The 12396-nt window shown below is 49.3% G+C and overlaps 1 protein-coding gene across 1 annotated transcript in view; it reads left to right on the forward strand.

Annotated features, from left to right (window-relative positions):
• NIN (ninein) overlaps positions 1-12396 on the forward strand; it is a 76594-nt gene that overhangs the window by 7605 nt on the left and 56593 nt on the right. The window contains exon 3 of the mRNA XM_054400312.1: positions 9755-9924. Coding sequence (XP_054256287.1) covers positions 9755-9924 — 170 coding nt within the window. The remainder of the gene's footprint in view (positions 1-9754; positions 9925-12396) is intronic.

Genomic DNA, 12396 nt, shown 5'->3' on the forward strand with positions numbered 1-12396 from the left:
CTTTTTCCCAGATGGGGCTGGCACATCCCCTTGCTTTCCCCTTCAGTGCTTTGGCTCTGAGGTGGTGTGACCCCAGTGCAGGCATAGAAGCTCCAGGTTGGCAGGAAGAGGGCTGGGGAGCCTCTGGGCTGAGCTGGTGGCAGCCCTGGCAGCCAGCGAGCTCCTGGTCTTGAGAAACAGCAGTGCCTTGCTGAGTTATTGATCTCTACAACTACCTGAAAGGAGGTTGGAGTGAGGTGGGGTTGGTCTCTTCTCCCAAGGAACAAGAAATGGGACAAGAGGAAATGGCCTCAAGTTGCACCAGAAAAAGTTTAGGTTAGACATTAGGGACAATTTCTTCCCAAAAGGGTGCTAAGCTTTGGAACAGGCTGCCCAGGGCAGTGGTGGAGTCCCCAGCCCTGGGGGTGTTCAACAAACATGTAGCTATGGCACTTTGGGACATTGCTTAGTGGCCATGGTGGCGCTGGGCTGATGGTTGTACTCAGTGATGTTAAAGGAGTGTAAGAGCCATATAGATGTGGTGCTGAGGGACATGGTTTATGGCTGGACTTGGCAGTGCTGGCTTAACAGTTGGACTTGAGGACCTTAAAGGTCTCTTCCAACCCAAACAATTCTGTGGTTGTGTGAAAAGCTGCACTGGTTTTGGATGCTGTTCTGCTTTTGTGATGATGGGGAAGCTCTCTGCAACAGATTGTTCTGGGATGCTAGACACAGAAATGCTTCTCCTGTCTAGTGCTGATTTTGGAGTTTTAAAGTCCACTGTTTCCTTGTGTTTGAAATGAGTATGGTGAGCTCAGACCATAAGAAGCTACGCCAACTTGTCTATGTCCCAGGGGACAGTCAGTCTTGCCCAAAGATGCTTCTGCATAAAATGAGCCCTCTGACAAACCAGCTTGAGGCTGGTCAGAGAAAGCAGTAGGTGCTGCAAGTCCTCACTGTCCTGGGTTTTTCCTTGCTTTGTTTCAGCATGCATTGAAAATGTGGCTTTTCAGACCCTTGGCAGGAAATAGGGTCACTGCCTCAGCATGTGACCCCCACCCTGTGTGTGAGGGGCTGGTGGTGCTGGGGGCACTGGGGAGGTGTGGGCCAGGCTGAGGGCTGAGCTCCAGCTGGAGTGGTGGCAGGGGGGAGCTGAGGTCTGCTGTGTCCCACCTGTATGTAAATCCCTAATCCTGCCTTTAGAGCAGTGGGACGTGAAATCCCTGAAGGAGAAAACAGCTTAGGAAGAGAGGGGGGAGAGGAAAACTCCAGATTTCCTCTCCTGCAGCATCAATTTCAGATGGAGGTTCTTGCAGAGTGCTGCTTGTCAGCAAAATTACAACTGTCCTCCTTGAAGAGCTTGCAAAAACCACAGAGCCCAAGAGCTCATGGAATGGTTTGGGTTGGAAGTGACCTTTCAAGGTCATCTAGTCCTACTGCCCTGCAGTCAGCAGGAACATCTGCAACTAGAACAGGTTGCTCAGAGCCCCAAACAACCTGGCCTGGAAATGGTTCCAGGGATGGGGCATCTACCACATCTCTGGGCAACCTGGGCCAGTGTCTCACCATCCGCTTTGTAAAACATTTCTTTGTCAAGTCTCACCTTTTCTCTAGGTTAGAGCCATCACCCCTTGTCCTGTCATAATAGGCCACACAAAGAAGATGCAATTGATGGCTTATTTTTATTTCCCACCCCATCATTTCCAAAGTTCTTCATGCTTAGAGGAAGATCATAGAATCACTAAGGTTGGAAATGAGCCCTAAGATCATCAAGTCCAACTGTCAACCCAACCCCCCCATGCTCACTAACCATGTCCCAAAGTGCCATGGCTGATGCTGGGTGCAAGAGCAGTCTCTTAGTGCAGTTTGCCAACACAGGTCAGAGGGTGCTCAGGAGTGAGGGGGTGTGATGGATTTTAAAGACTGTGTCACACTCTCACACTGTAACAGGGGGGAGCCTCAGTGGTGCCTGGCAAGGGGTCAGAGGTCTTCTGTGATCCCTTCCAGCCCCTTGGGACAAGCTGGCATGGAGCAGGAGGCAGCCCTGGCACAATAGTGCAGCCAAACTAATCCAAGAGGCTGGATTTATTGAGGAATGGTATGTCTGAGATGCTCTAGCTTTGATTTAAATTCAAATAACTCTTCTCCAAAGGGTTAAATTTGAGGTTATCATAAGGGAAATGACAAAAGAAGTTGTATTGGAGCTGGAGAGCTCTCCTTGGGACACATTTGTCAGTTGGGTTTTGCCTGGCAGGTAATCAAAGGGCATGGGGTGCAGGTAGGAAGCCTGCACCAGGCAGATCTTGGAGGCATTTCTTTTTCATTAATGCATTTTGACAAGTTGGTGAACACCAAAGGCTTAGCTGCTTTTAATTTAGATCAAACTGAAGATTGGGAGAACAAGCTGCTTTGTGCTGTTGGTGTCAAACTGTCAGTGAGTGTGGAGATGTTGGTGTTATAAGCCTGCCCCCAGGCTTGGGGGAAAAAATGAGTTAAGAGCTTCAAATTGTAGCATTTAAATGAAAATTTAATTTGGGGGAGGAGGGGAAATAAAAAATAAAAGCCCAGATTTGAAGGCTGTTTGCATCTATGGAGTTTGTTTTCAAGGAGCTTGGCTCTGGGTCTTCTTGCTGGGGTTTTGCCCAGGGACTTTGGGTAATGGGAAGGTTCCTCGGGTCTGCAAGTGACCAGAGGGGTATGTCTGTGGTCTCCAAAGCAGCTGCTCCCTTGTAGCTCCTAGCCAGCTTGAGGATACCTGGTGGGGACAGCATCATTGTGCCCTTGGGAGCAGCTCAGGCATAGAATCATAGATTCATCAGGTTGGAAGGGACCCTGAAAGGTCACCTTGTTGAACTCCCCTGCAGGGACAACTCTGACTAGATCAGGTTGCTCAGGGCCCCAGCAAGTTTGACCTAGAATATCTTAAGGATGGGGCCTCCACCACCTCTGTGGGCAACCTGTTCCAGTGTTTCACTGCCTTCTTTGTGAAGAACTTCCTCCTAATGTCCAACCTAAATCTAGCCTGCTCTAGTTCAATTAAACAGGTAGGATGGCTCACCCATCCATTGGTGGCAGGCAGGAAGGAACCAAAACTGCCATGCAGGGATGCACAAACAGTTCCTGGAGAGCAGAACCCATGGGCATGACAAGGAACAACCACCACCATGCAAGGATGCACAAGCAGTTCCTGGAGAAGTGGCTGATGGGGGTTTCCCTATTTTGTTCTTGGGAAGCAGCAGGTGGGAGAGGCTCTCAGGCTTGCAGAGAGCAGCTGAGATCAATATATGTTTGTTTCTTTTTCTCTTGGCAAAGAAGCTAAATTCCCTTTCCAAAGGGAAGCCTGGCAGGAAGGATGGTTCTGGCATGCTGTGGGCACTTTGCCTGGGAAGCAGCCCTGAAAACTACGGCAGGCAGAGTTCCTAGTGCTGCTATCATCAGCTCTGTCTCCTCAAGGACATTGGTGTGGGGACATGGACTCAGCTGTGAATTGCAGCATCAGCCATCCCAGCAGACTTTAGCTTTGCTGGGAAGTGGTGGGGCTGGCCAGAGGAATATGGGGAAGACTCTGGAATCTCTATGGGATGCAAGCAGGGTGCTGCTGCTACCAGTGCTCTTCTTCCGTGGGTCACTCTAGCAGTGAGGTGGAGGTTTGGGGACAATAAAATATCTGTGATCTGGGTGATAGAGGGGGAAAGAATAATCAAGCTTTTTTTTCCTTCCTATTTTGGCAAGTAATGGCTTTGTCTCATGGAAGCATGGATGGTGGAGTCACCATCCCTGGAGGTGTTTAAAAGACATTGGGATTTTTAGAATGGTTTGGGTTGGAAGGTACCTTAAAGATCACCTACTTCCAAACCCCTGCCATGGGCAGGGACACCTTCCACTAGACCAGGTTGCTCAAGGCCTTATCCAACCTGGCCTTGAACACCTCCAGGGAGGAGGCATCCATGACCTCCCTGGGCAACCTGTTCTCACTATGAGGATGAGGAGCTTAGATGGTTGAAGAGTTGTGTACAGGGAGATGTTAGGTTATGGCTGCACTGAATGACCTTAAGGTCTTTTCCAACCAGGCAATTCTGTGTGATTCTGTGTTAAGAAGAGATTACTAGGGTGGAGCATGGGATTATGGGAGCACCCAGGACAAATTACAGAGGAGCTTGATGCCATCATCCCTGTGGTCATGAGGAGCTGTTGGGATGTTGTGCTTTCCAACACATGGAGACAACAGAGTTGCTCTCCCAAAGAGGACCTGATGGGAATGATGCCTTTGCAGGAATCCCACCCGCAGGGGAAAGGTTTCTCAGGTGGCTGTGAAGGTCTAGTTGGACCTGGGTGGTAGGGAAATTTGACTGGATATTAGGAGGAAATTCTTTACAGTGAGGATGGTGACACACTGGAACAGGTTGCCCAGGGAGGTTGTGAATGTTCCCCCCCGGAGGTGTTCAGGACCTGCTTGGATGGGGACTTGAGCAACCTGGTCTAGTGGGAGGTGTCCCTGCCCATGGCAGGGCATTTGTAACTTTAAGGTCCCTTTCAAGCCAAACCATTCTGTGTTTAAACTGGTCCCACTGTCAGGTGATATAGGCACAGGCAGCACATCTGGGACAAAACGCCTGGAGCTTGGGTCATGGTGCCTGAACAGGGTGTTCCCAGCAACTGCTGCTTCTCTCCACCTCAGCTGCTGAGCCCAAAGTGTGAAATGGGGATTTGGAGGAATTTAGGCAGTACCTGGTGTCTCTAGGGATTAGGCTTTAGCAGATCCAAGCTGTGGTGTGCTTTGCCCAGCTGCAGGCTGTCTGCCACCATGATGAAGATCCTTCCCTTCCAAATCTTTAGTGGCAAAGTAATTAATTTCATCTTTAAACGTCGGGCTCATGGGGTGAGGGTCTTCCCTCCTCTAAACCCCCTTTTGTCTGCTCTGAGTGGCTTTGATGCTGTGCCCAGGAAAATGCTGCTTGCCAGCAAGGGGAGCTCCCACCCCCCTCTCCAAGGAGAATCAGGATTTGGAACTGACTTATCTAGTCCAGAAAGGCAGAAAATCAACTGTAAATCTCTAACCATGGAGACATTTAAGTGCTGAGATGGACTTGGGGGGACTTGGAGGGGGGTGGGAAATGAGCCAAGGAATGGATGGCTTCTGTCTGCAGCACTTAAACCAGGGGAGATCTGTGAAATGCAGATTTAGGGGGGGTGCTGGGCTTTTCTAGGGGCACTTCAGGGTCCACAGTGCCCCCCAGGCAATGAGGCAGAGAGGTGAGATGCTTGTTTTCTCCCTTAGCCTGGGGGGAAGTTCAAGGGGGAGTAGATCAGCCCCAAGTGTCTCATTAGGTGCCAGCTCTGGAGCGTGTGTTTTACTAACCCCGCCTGTTGCCGGGGGCGGTAGGAAGCAGGGAGCCTTCGACTTGTGTTCTTTTTATCTTTTTTTTTTTTTCTTCTTTTCCCACTTTCTTGGTGGTTTGCTGGCCACACAATAGCGAGGAGCTATGAAGAGAAGCATCTCACATTGCTGTTAGTTGCAGAAGGGGATTCCAGAGGTCAGGCTTGGAGAACAGGTCTTGGTAGGCATGGCTGAGGGAACTGGGGCTATTCAGCATGGAGAAAAGGAGGCTGAGGGGAGACCTGCTGGCTCTCTACAACTCCCTGGAAGGAGTGTGGTGGGGGTCAGTCTCTTTTCCAAAGTACCAACCCATAGGATAAGAGGAAATGGACTGAAGTTTCAGGGGGGATTTAGGTTGGACATGAACCATTTCTTCCACAAAAGGGTTGTCAAGCCATGAAACAGGCTGCCCAGGGAAGTGATGGAGTCCTCATCCCTGCAAGTGTTAAGAAAAAAACAAACAAACAAAAAGCAAACCCCAAAACACAAACAAACCCATCCCCCAAACCAGCAACAGCAACAACCACCACCAAACCAAACAAACAAAAAACCAAAAACCCCACAACCCCATAGACATGGCACATGGTTTGAATGGCCATGGTGGTGTGGTGGTATTGGGTTGGCTGTTGGACTCTGTGATCTTGGAGGTCTTTTCCATCCAAAATGACTCTGTGATTCTAAGAGCAGCCTTGTCTTACTGTTCAACTCTAGCAGGAGGTGTCCCTGCCCATGGCAGGGGGGGTTGGAACTAGATTATCTTTCCTTAGAGATCTTCCTTCCAACCCAAGCCATTCTGTGATTCTATGTTTTACAGTTTGTGACAAATAGCACACAGGGCTCTCTCAGGAGTATCTACCTCATGGGAAGCACCCAGGTTGACCTCTCCCTCCTGTTTCCTCAGGTGCCTTTTAAAACATCTTTTTCCATCCTCCCTCATCAGTTTTGACTGGAAAGGAGAGGCTCAGCTCAGGTCACTGGTGAACTTTTTTGTGCTCAGGGAGCTTGGGTTGCTGGTTTTTGCTGGCACAGGTGCTCAGCTTTCCCTAAATCCAAAATTATTTATGATGATGATGCTGAGACCCTGGCCCAGGTTGCCCAGAGAGGTGGTAGATGCCTCATCTATGGAACTGTTCTGTGTTAGGTTGGTTGAGCCTGCTCCAGTTGCAGATGTCCCTGCTGACTGCAGCAGGGTTGGACTAGATGACCTTGAAAGGTCCCTTCCACCCAAACCATTCTGTGACTCTGTGAGCCTATACACCCAGGGTGTTGTGACCATCAAGGGCACCAGTTACTGTGCTGGGGCAAGGGATTGGGAGATCAGGAGGGTGGAGGTGCTTAGAGGATGCTGGCTGGATGGAAGAATTCCACGTGCACTCAGTCCAAGGGTGATGATCCATGGGGTTTTCTGCAGCAGAGACAGGTCCAAGCTCCCAGGGACGGGGCTGCAGGATGTGGTATATTACAATGAGTGGTACCCATGGCCCCATAACATGAGGGCTTTGTTCTGCATCATCCACCTGGCACACCTTGAAGGTGCACAAGGGCTTGGAAGAGAAGAACAAGATTAAGGGAAATGGAATTTTGGGGTGTTTGAGGTGGAATTCCTTTGGTAGCTGGGCTCAGGGATAGCTTATTTCAGTTGGAGTTTTGCAAGGCAAGAGCAAAGCAAGAACTCTCTGCTCTTCTCCACCTGTGAAGGGTCACCTTATTCTTTGGGAATGTTCTCAAGCTTCCCACCTTTTCCATCCCAGTGGAAAAACCAAGCTTACTCAGGTACTAAGACCAAAGTGGAAAGCAATAATCTGTCAGCCTCCAAATTGCTTAAAAGACAGAGGTGAGGAGATGCTCCCAATTTCACACCCCCTCTTTTCCCCCCCTGCAGCAGCTGGATTTTCTTCTTTGCCCCCCCCTGCAGCAGCTGAATTTTCCTCTCTTTGCCCCCCCCTGCAGCAGCTGAATTTTCCTCTCTTTGTATCGCCCTACCCCCCTACTCCCCCCTGCAGCTGAATTTTCTTCTTTTTGCCCCTCCTCCTGCCCCCTGCCAGCTGGATTTTCCTCTTTTCCTCTACCAGCAGTTGAATTTTCCTCTTCCCCCCCCGCCACTGCCCCCAGCAGCTGGATTTCCACCCCTGCCTCCCCTCCAACCCCCAGCAGCTGCCTTTTCAGCTGCAGCAGTGTCAGGGAGATGGGTTGGCAAAGACTCTTCTGAGCACTGGGAAATCCAGAAGGAAATTAAAACCACAGCTTCCTAATTACTAAATTCCACCTTCTTTTCCCTTTACATCTTCCCAAAGACAGCTGAGGCATGGAGGTGCCTGTCTGCCTTAGAAAAGGGGAAAAAAATATTTCTAAAAAAAAAAAAAACAAACCCAAGCACCCACAAAAACAAACAACAAAACAACCCCTGAAAAAAAACAAAACCCACAAAGCTTCCCCCTCACCTCCCCAGCATTTTTTTCAGGGGGGGAAGAGAGGGAGAGGGAATAAATGAGTGAATGAGTAGCCACAAATATTAGCATTTCAGAGAGGGCTGCTGGATGGAGATTGTTCACCACCGGGCAAGCTTTAATAGGAGTGATAAGGTTTGCTTTTGTTCTCAGGCTCTTACTTAATCAGCCTGTCTGCTTGTGATTTTGATTTTATTTTACTTTTTTTTTTAATTCTTTCTCACACACAACTTTCATGTGTGAGTCCCAGCTGCAGAAAAATCTTGTTTGGGGAAAAAAAAAAAAAAGAAAAAAAAAAAAAAAGTCTTGTTCAAACACAGGCACTGGGATTTGTTCCCTAGAGCTGCAATATGGATGGTTGGAGTTGCAAGGCTGGAGGAATCAAAGCACTCCTAGCCCTGTGTATTTTATAATTCATTGCATAGCTAAGTTGCAGAATATATTTCTTTTTTTTTTTTTCCCCTCTAACAAGCTTGTAGCCTTCTTCCGTATCTAAAGGAATATTATCCAAGGCTTTTGGGCAAGAGGAGGAGGGGGTTAGAGACCATTTGTCAATGATTGAACAGCTTCCCTGCTCCTTATTAGTATTGCACTCTTGCATTTATTTTGTACCAGGGTGCTCTGCAAATAAAAATTTCAAAAGCTGCTGGTTTTGTGCTGTTGTCTCAGTACCTTGCAAGCAGCAAAAAATAAAAGATGATCTCAGGTCCTGGGGGGGATGGTTTCAGTGGTGAGGTTTGATGTTTTTGATGGTTAGGTTAGTAAACATTGGAACAAAGCATGGCAGAGAGCCCTTCCCCTAATTGAATCCCTGGTTAATTTGGTCCTCTGGTTAATTTGCACCCTGCAATGATGATTCTCAAGGTCAGGCTTGATGGGTGTCTTAGCAGCCTGATCTAGTTGGTGTTGTCTTGATCTGGTTGGAGGTGCCCCTGCTTACTGCAGGGGTATTGGACGAGATGACATTTGAGGGTCCCTTCCAACCCAGTGCAATCTGTGATTGTGTCCCCCTTTTTATTGCAGGGTGGGGGCTGGACTAGATGACCTCTAAAGATCCCTTACAACCCAAAGCATTCTCTTATTCTCACTGAAAATGGCCCAAAATGTGCTTATTTATTTATGTTTGTCTTCTTTTGATCCCCATCCATGACTGTTCTTGGATAATTCAGTCCCCAATGGCAGGAGCTTGCTGTGAAAAGCTGGAGATGAGCAGTGCAAGCAGAAGCTGGAGAGAGGGAATGCAAGCAGAACCCCCCCCCCCCCGCCCCCCCCCGTAATTAGATGATGGCTCCAAAGGGTTATTTAGATCTTGCAGTTGGCATTAGTTGCACAGCACAAGCTGGGACCTGCCCTGCCGTTGCCGGGATCAGCTGCTGGTGTCTCCTCCAGGAGATGTTCACCTCCAAACTTGCCCAGTTTTTTTCCACTCACCCAGTTGTGTTTTCATGGAGCTGTGATTTAAATCCACAGAAGCAGCAGCAGTCACCCAGGTGCCTGCATAATCTGGAGCCTTAAGCTGCCTAAGTGCAATGCTGGCCCTAATTAAACCTGCCCAGTGCAGCTAATGAAGATTAGTGCAGCATCTCATGGACTTTCCATTCCAGGCTGTTTGTAAGGTTCGGGGCTGCGGTTTGTTTTGTTTTGTTTTGTTTCTTTATCTCATCCCATTAAAAGACCACATTTGATCTGAGAATTGGGGAAGGGTAAGATGGAGCCCAGATTCCACCTTTATTTTTTCTGGGGTAGAACTAATTCCAACCCATCAGACCCAATGCTATGGTAAAGGTGATGGTCCTGGAAAGGAGCAGCTGCTAGTGCTTGCCCAAAGGGAACAGTGGTGGCAATTCAACACTTGAAATACTGCAACCAAACCAGCCTTGTGTGCTTTGACCTGAGAGCTGGATCTGCACAAATCATGTTAACCTCTGTGCTTTGTTCTTGGCTTCCACAGATTCTTCCCCAGAAGCACAACCCAAGTACATCAAAGGCGGCAAACGCTACGGCCGCCGGTCCCTGCCGGAGTTCCAGGAGTCGGTGGAGGACTTTGCCGAGGTGACCGTCATCGAGCCGCTGGGCGAGGAGGCATGTCCCACGCACATTGCTTCCACTGACTGCCAGGAGGTGAGCTGCAAGGGGCTAGGTGCTGAGGTGGGCTTGTCATCCCCAGGCATCACTGCTCCCCACAACATCATCAGGGATCTACTCAAGGGAGTCCAATGGAGAGCTACGAGGATGATGAAGGGACTGGAGCATGTGCCCTGTGAGGAGAGGCTGAGCCCTGGGGCTGTTTAGTCTGGAGAAGAGAAGACTGAGAGGGGATTTAATAAAGGTTCATAAATATGAGGGCTTGGTGTCAAGAGGGAGGGGACAGGTTCTTCTCAGTTGCATCCTGAGATAGGACAAGGGGTAAAGGGGTAATACATTACCACACAGGAGGTTCCACCTCAACAAGAGGAGGAACTTCTTCACTGTGAGGGTTGCAGAGCACTGGAACAGGCTCCCCAGAGGGGTTGTGGAGTCTCCTTCTCTGGAGACTTTCAAAACCCATATGGACGCATTTCTGTGTGACCTGTGATAGATTCTATGGTTCTGCTCTGGCAGGGGGGGTTGGACTCGATCTCCAGAGGTCCCTTCCAACCCCTAATATCCTGTGATCATCTTGGACACCTTCTGGTGCCCTTTCAGTGCTTAAAGGAGTCAATAAGGAAGATGGGGATAGACTTTGAAGCAGGGCCTGTTGTGACAGGACAAAGGGTGATGGGTTTAAAAGAGGGAGATTTGGACCAGAGAGAAGGGAGGAAATTTTGACACTGAGGGTGGCAAGACCCTGGCCTGGGTTGCCCAAAGAGGTGGTAGATGCCCCATCCCTGGAACTATTTCAGGTGAGATTACTGGGGGCTCTGAACAACCTGCTGCAGTTGCAGATGACCCTGCTGGGGGTGTTGGAAAGGTCCCTTGAAAGGTCCCTTCCAACCCAAACCACTCTGTGATTTCATAACCTCAGCTGCTCCCCACACCACCCTAAAGTGTTTTGGACGCCCTTGGGGTCTTCCCAGCTAAGATAATGATCAGCTCTCCCTGTGGCTCAGTCATGCCAGGTGGTACTTCCCTTGTCCAGCCTCAGATTCCATGCCGTGGGAAGCTGGGGAGGAGCTGGGCTCGTGACGCGCACCGGTGACGTGCAGGGGGTGCTGGCACCGCTGGCCTCCCCAAGCTGCTGGCTGAAGAACTGGCCAGCAATTAAACCAGGGCTGTTCCACTGCCTCTGTGGCTAATGAAGTGTGGGCTGGGAGCAGAAGGAGCATGTCCTCATTTATTAGCTCATCTGCAAATGTCTGGCTGTGGCTCCAGCGCTCTTGGGCAGAGGGGTGGTGAGCAGCAGAGCTCCGTAGCAGGACAGTGCCCTGAATCTACAGCCACCAACTTTCAGTCTTTTACTTCTTTTTCCAGTAAAAAGCTTGTGTGCTTCTGCAACCTGTCCTTGAACACCTCCAGGGCATCCACAACCTCTCTTGATGGCCTATTTCAGTGTCCAATGTTGGGGACTCCACCACTTGTGAGGGGACAGAGCTGATTGTCTTCTTGTCCTCAATCTCCCCAGTAACTTGTATCCGTCAACCCACATCTTGTCCATGACTCCTTATAAAAAAGGAGTCTCCATCTTCTTTGTAGCCACCCTCTAAAAGGTGAAGAGCAGTTGGATTTGGTGGTGTGCATTGGGATATGACCACAGCAGCATTTCCCTGGAGCTGTGCTCATTCCAGCCTTGCCCCAGTTTGCCAAGTATTGTTGATTCAGTAGTGTGTGGTGGGAGTTTTCCAGTGGGAAGGAGAAACACTGCTGCTTTCTTCCCTCCTCTGTCTCTCCTGGTTTCCCTAGAGATGAAGGGGAACTTTGTAGGCACCTGCTTAACACTGCATGGGGAAGCAATGGAGAAACTTCCAGTTCTCAGATTTCCAGTGACATTCCTATGCAACTGAGTTTAAAAATAATGGAAAAAAACAACACAACTTGAAGACAAGCATTTCCACCAGAACCTGCTTCTTTACCCTGTTCTTGACAACCTTTACTCAGTGTCACGAGGGTGCTCATCCATCTCCTGATGCTGGCCACTGTGGGCTGCCTTGGCCTTGAAATCGGTGTTAATCTGCCCACAGCCCTTAGGGAAGTAATGTCCTTTGGTGGAAGCAGCCACTCCAATGTGACTCCTGATTTAGCTGTGAAGGAGATATTAAAGGGAGGTTGTCCTGAGGTAAGTGTTGGTCTCTTCTCCCAAGTAATTAGTGATAGAACAAGAGGGACTGGCCTCCAGCTGCACCAGGGGAGGTTTAGGTTGGATGTTGGGGGGGGAAAAAAAAAAAAATCACTGAAAGGGTTGTCAGGCATTGGAATAGGCTGCCCAGGGAGGTGCTGGAGGCACCATCCCTAGAGGTGTTTTAAAGCCATACAGATGTGGTGCCTGAGAATGTGGCTCAGTGGTGGACTTGACAGAGAAGGGCTAATGGTTGGACTCACTCTTGAAGGTCTTTTCCAATGGTTCTATGATGAGAAGTTAGCTGATTAACAAGGTCACTTAATTAACTCAACTGGTAG

This window comes from Indicator indicator, chromosome 4, assembly GCF_027791375.1.
Source record: "Indicator indicator isolate 239-I01 chromosome 4, UM_Iind_1.1, whole genome shotgun sequence".
Lineage (NCBI taxonomy): Eukaryota > Metazoa > Chordata > Aves > Piciformes > Indicatoridae > Indicator > Indicator indicator.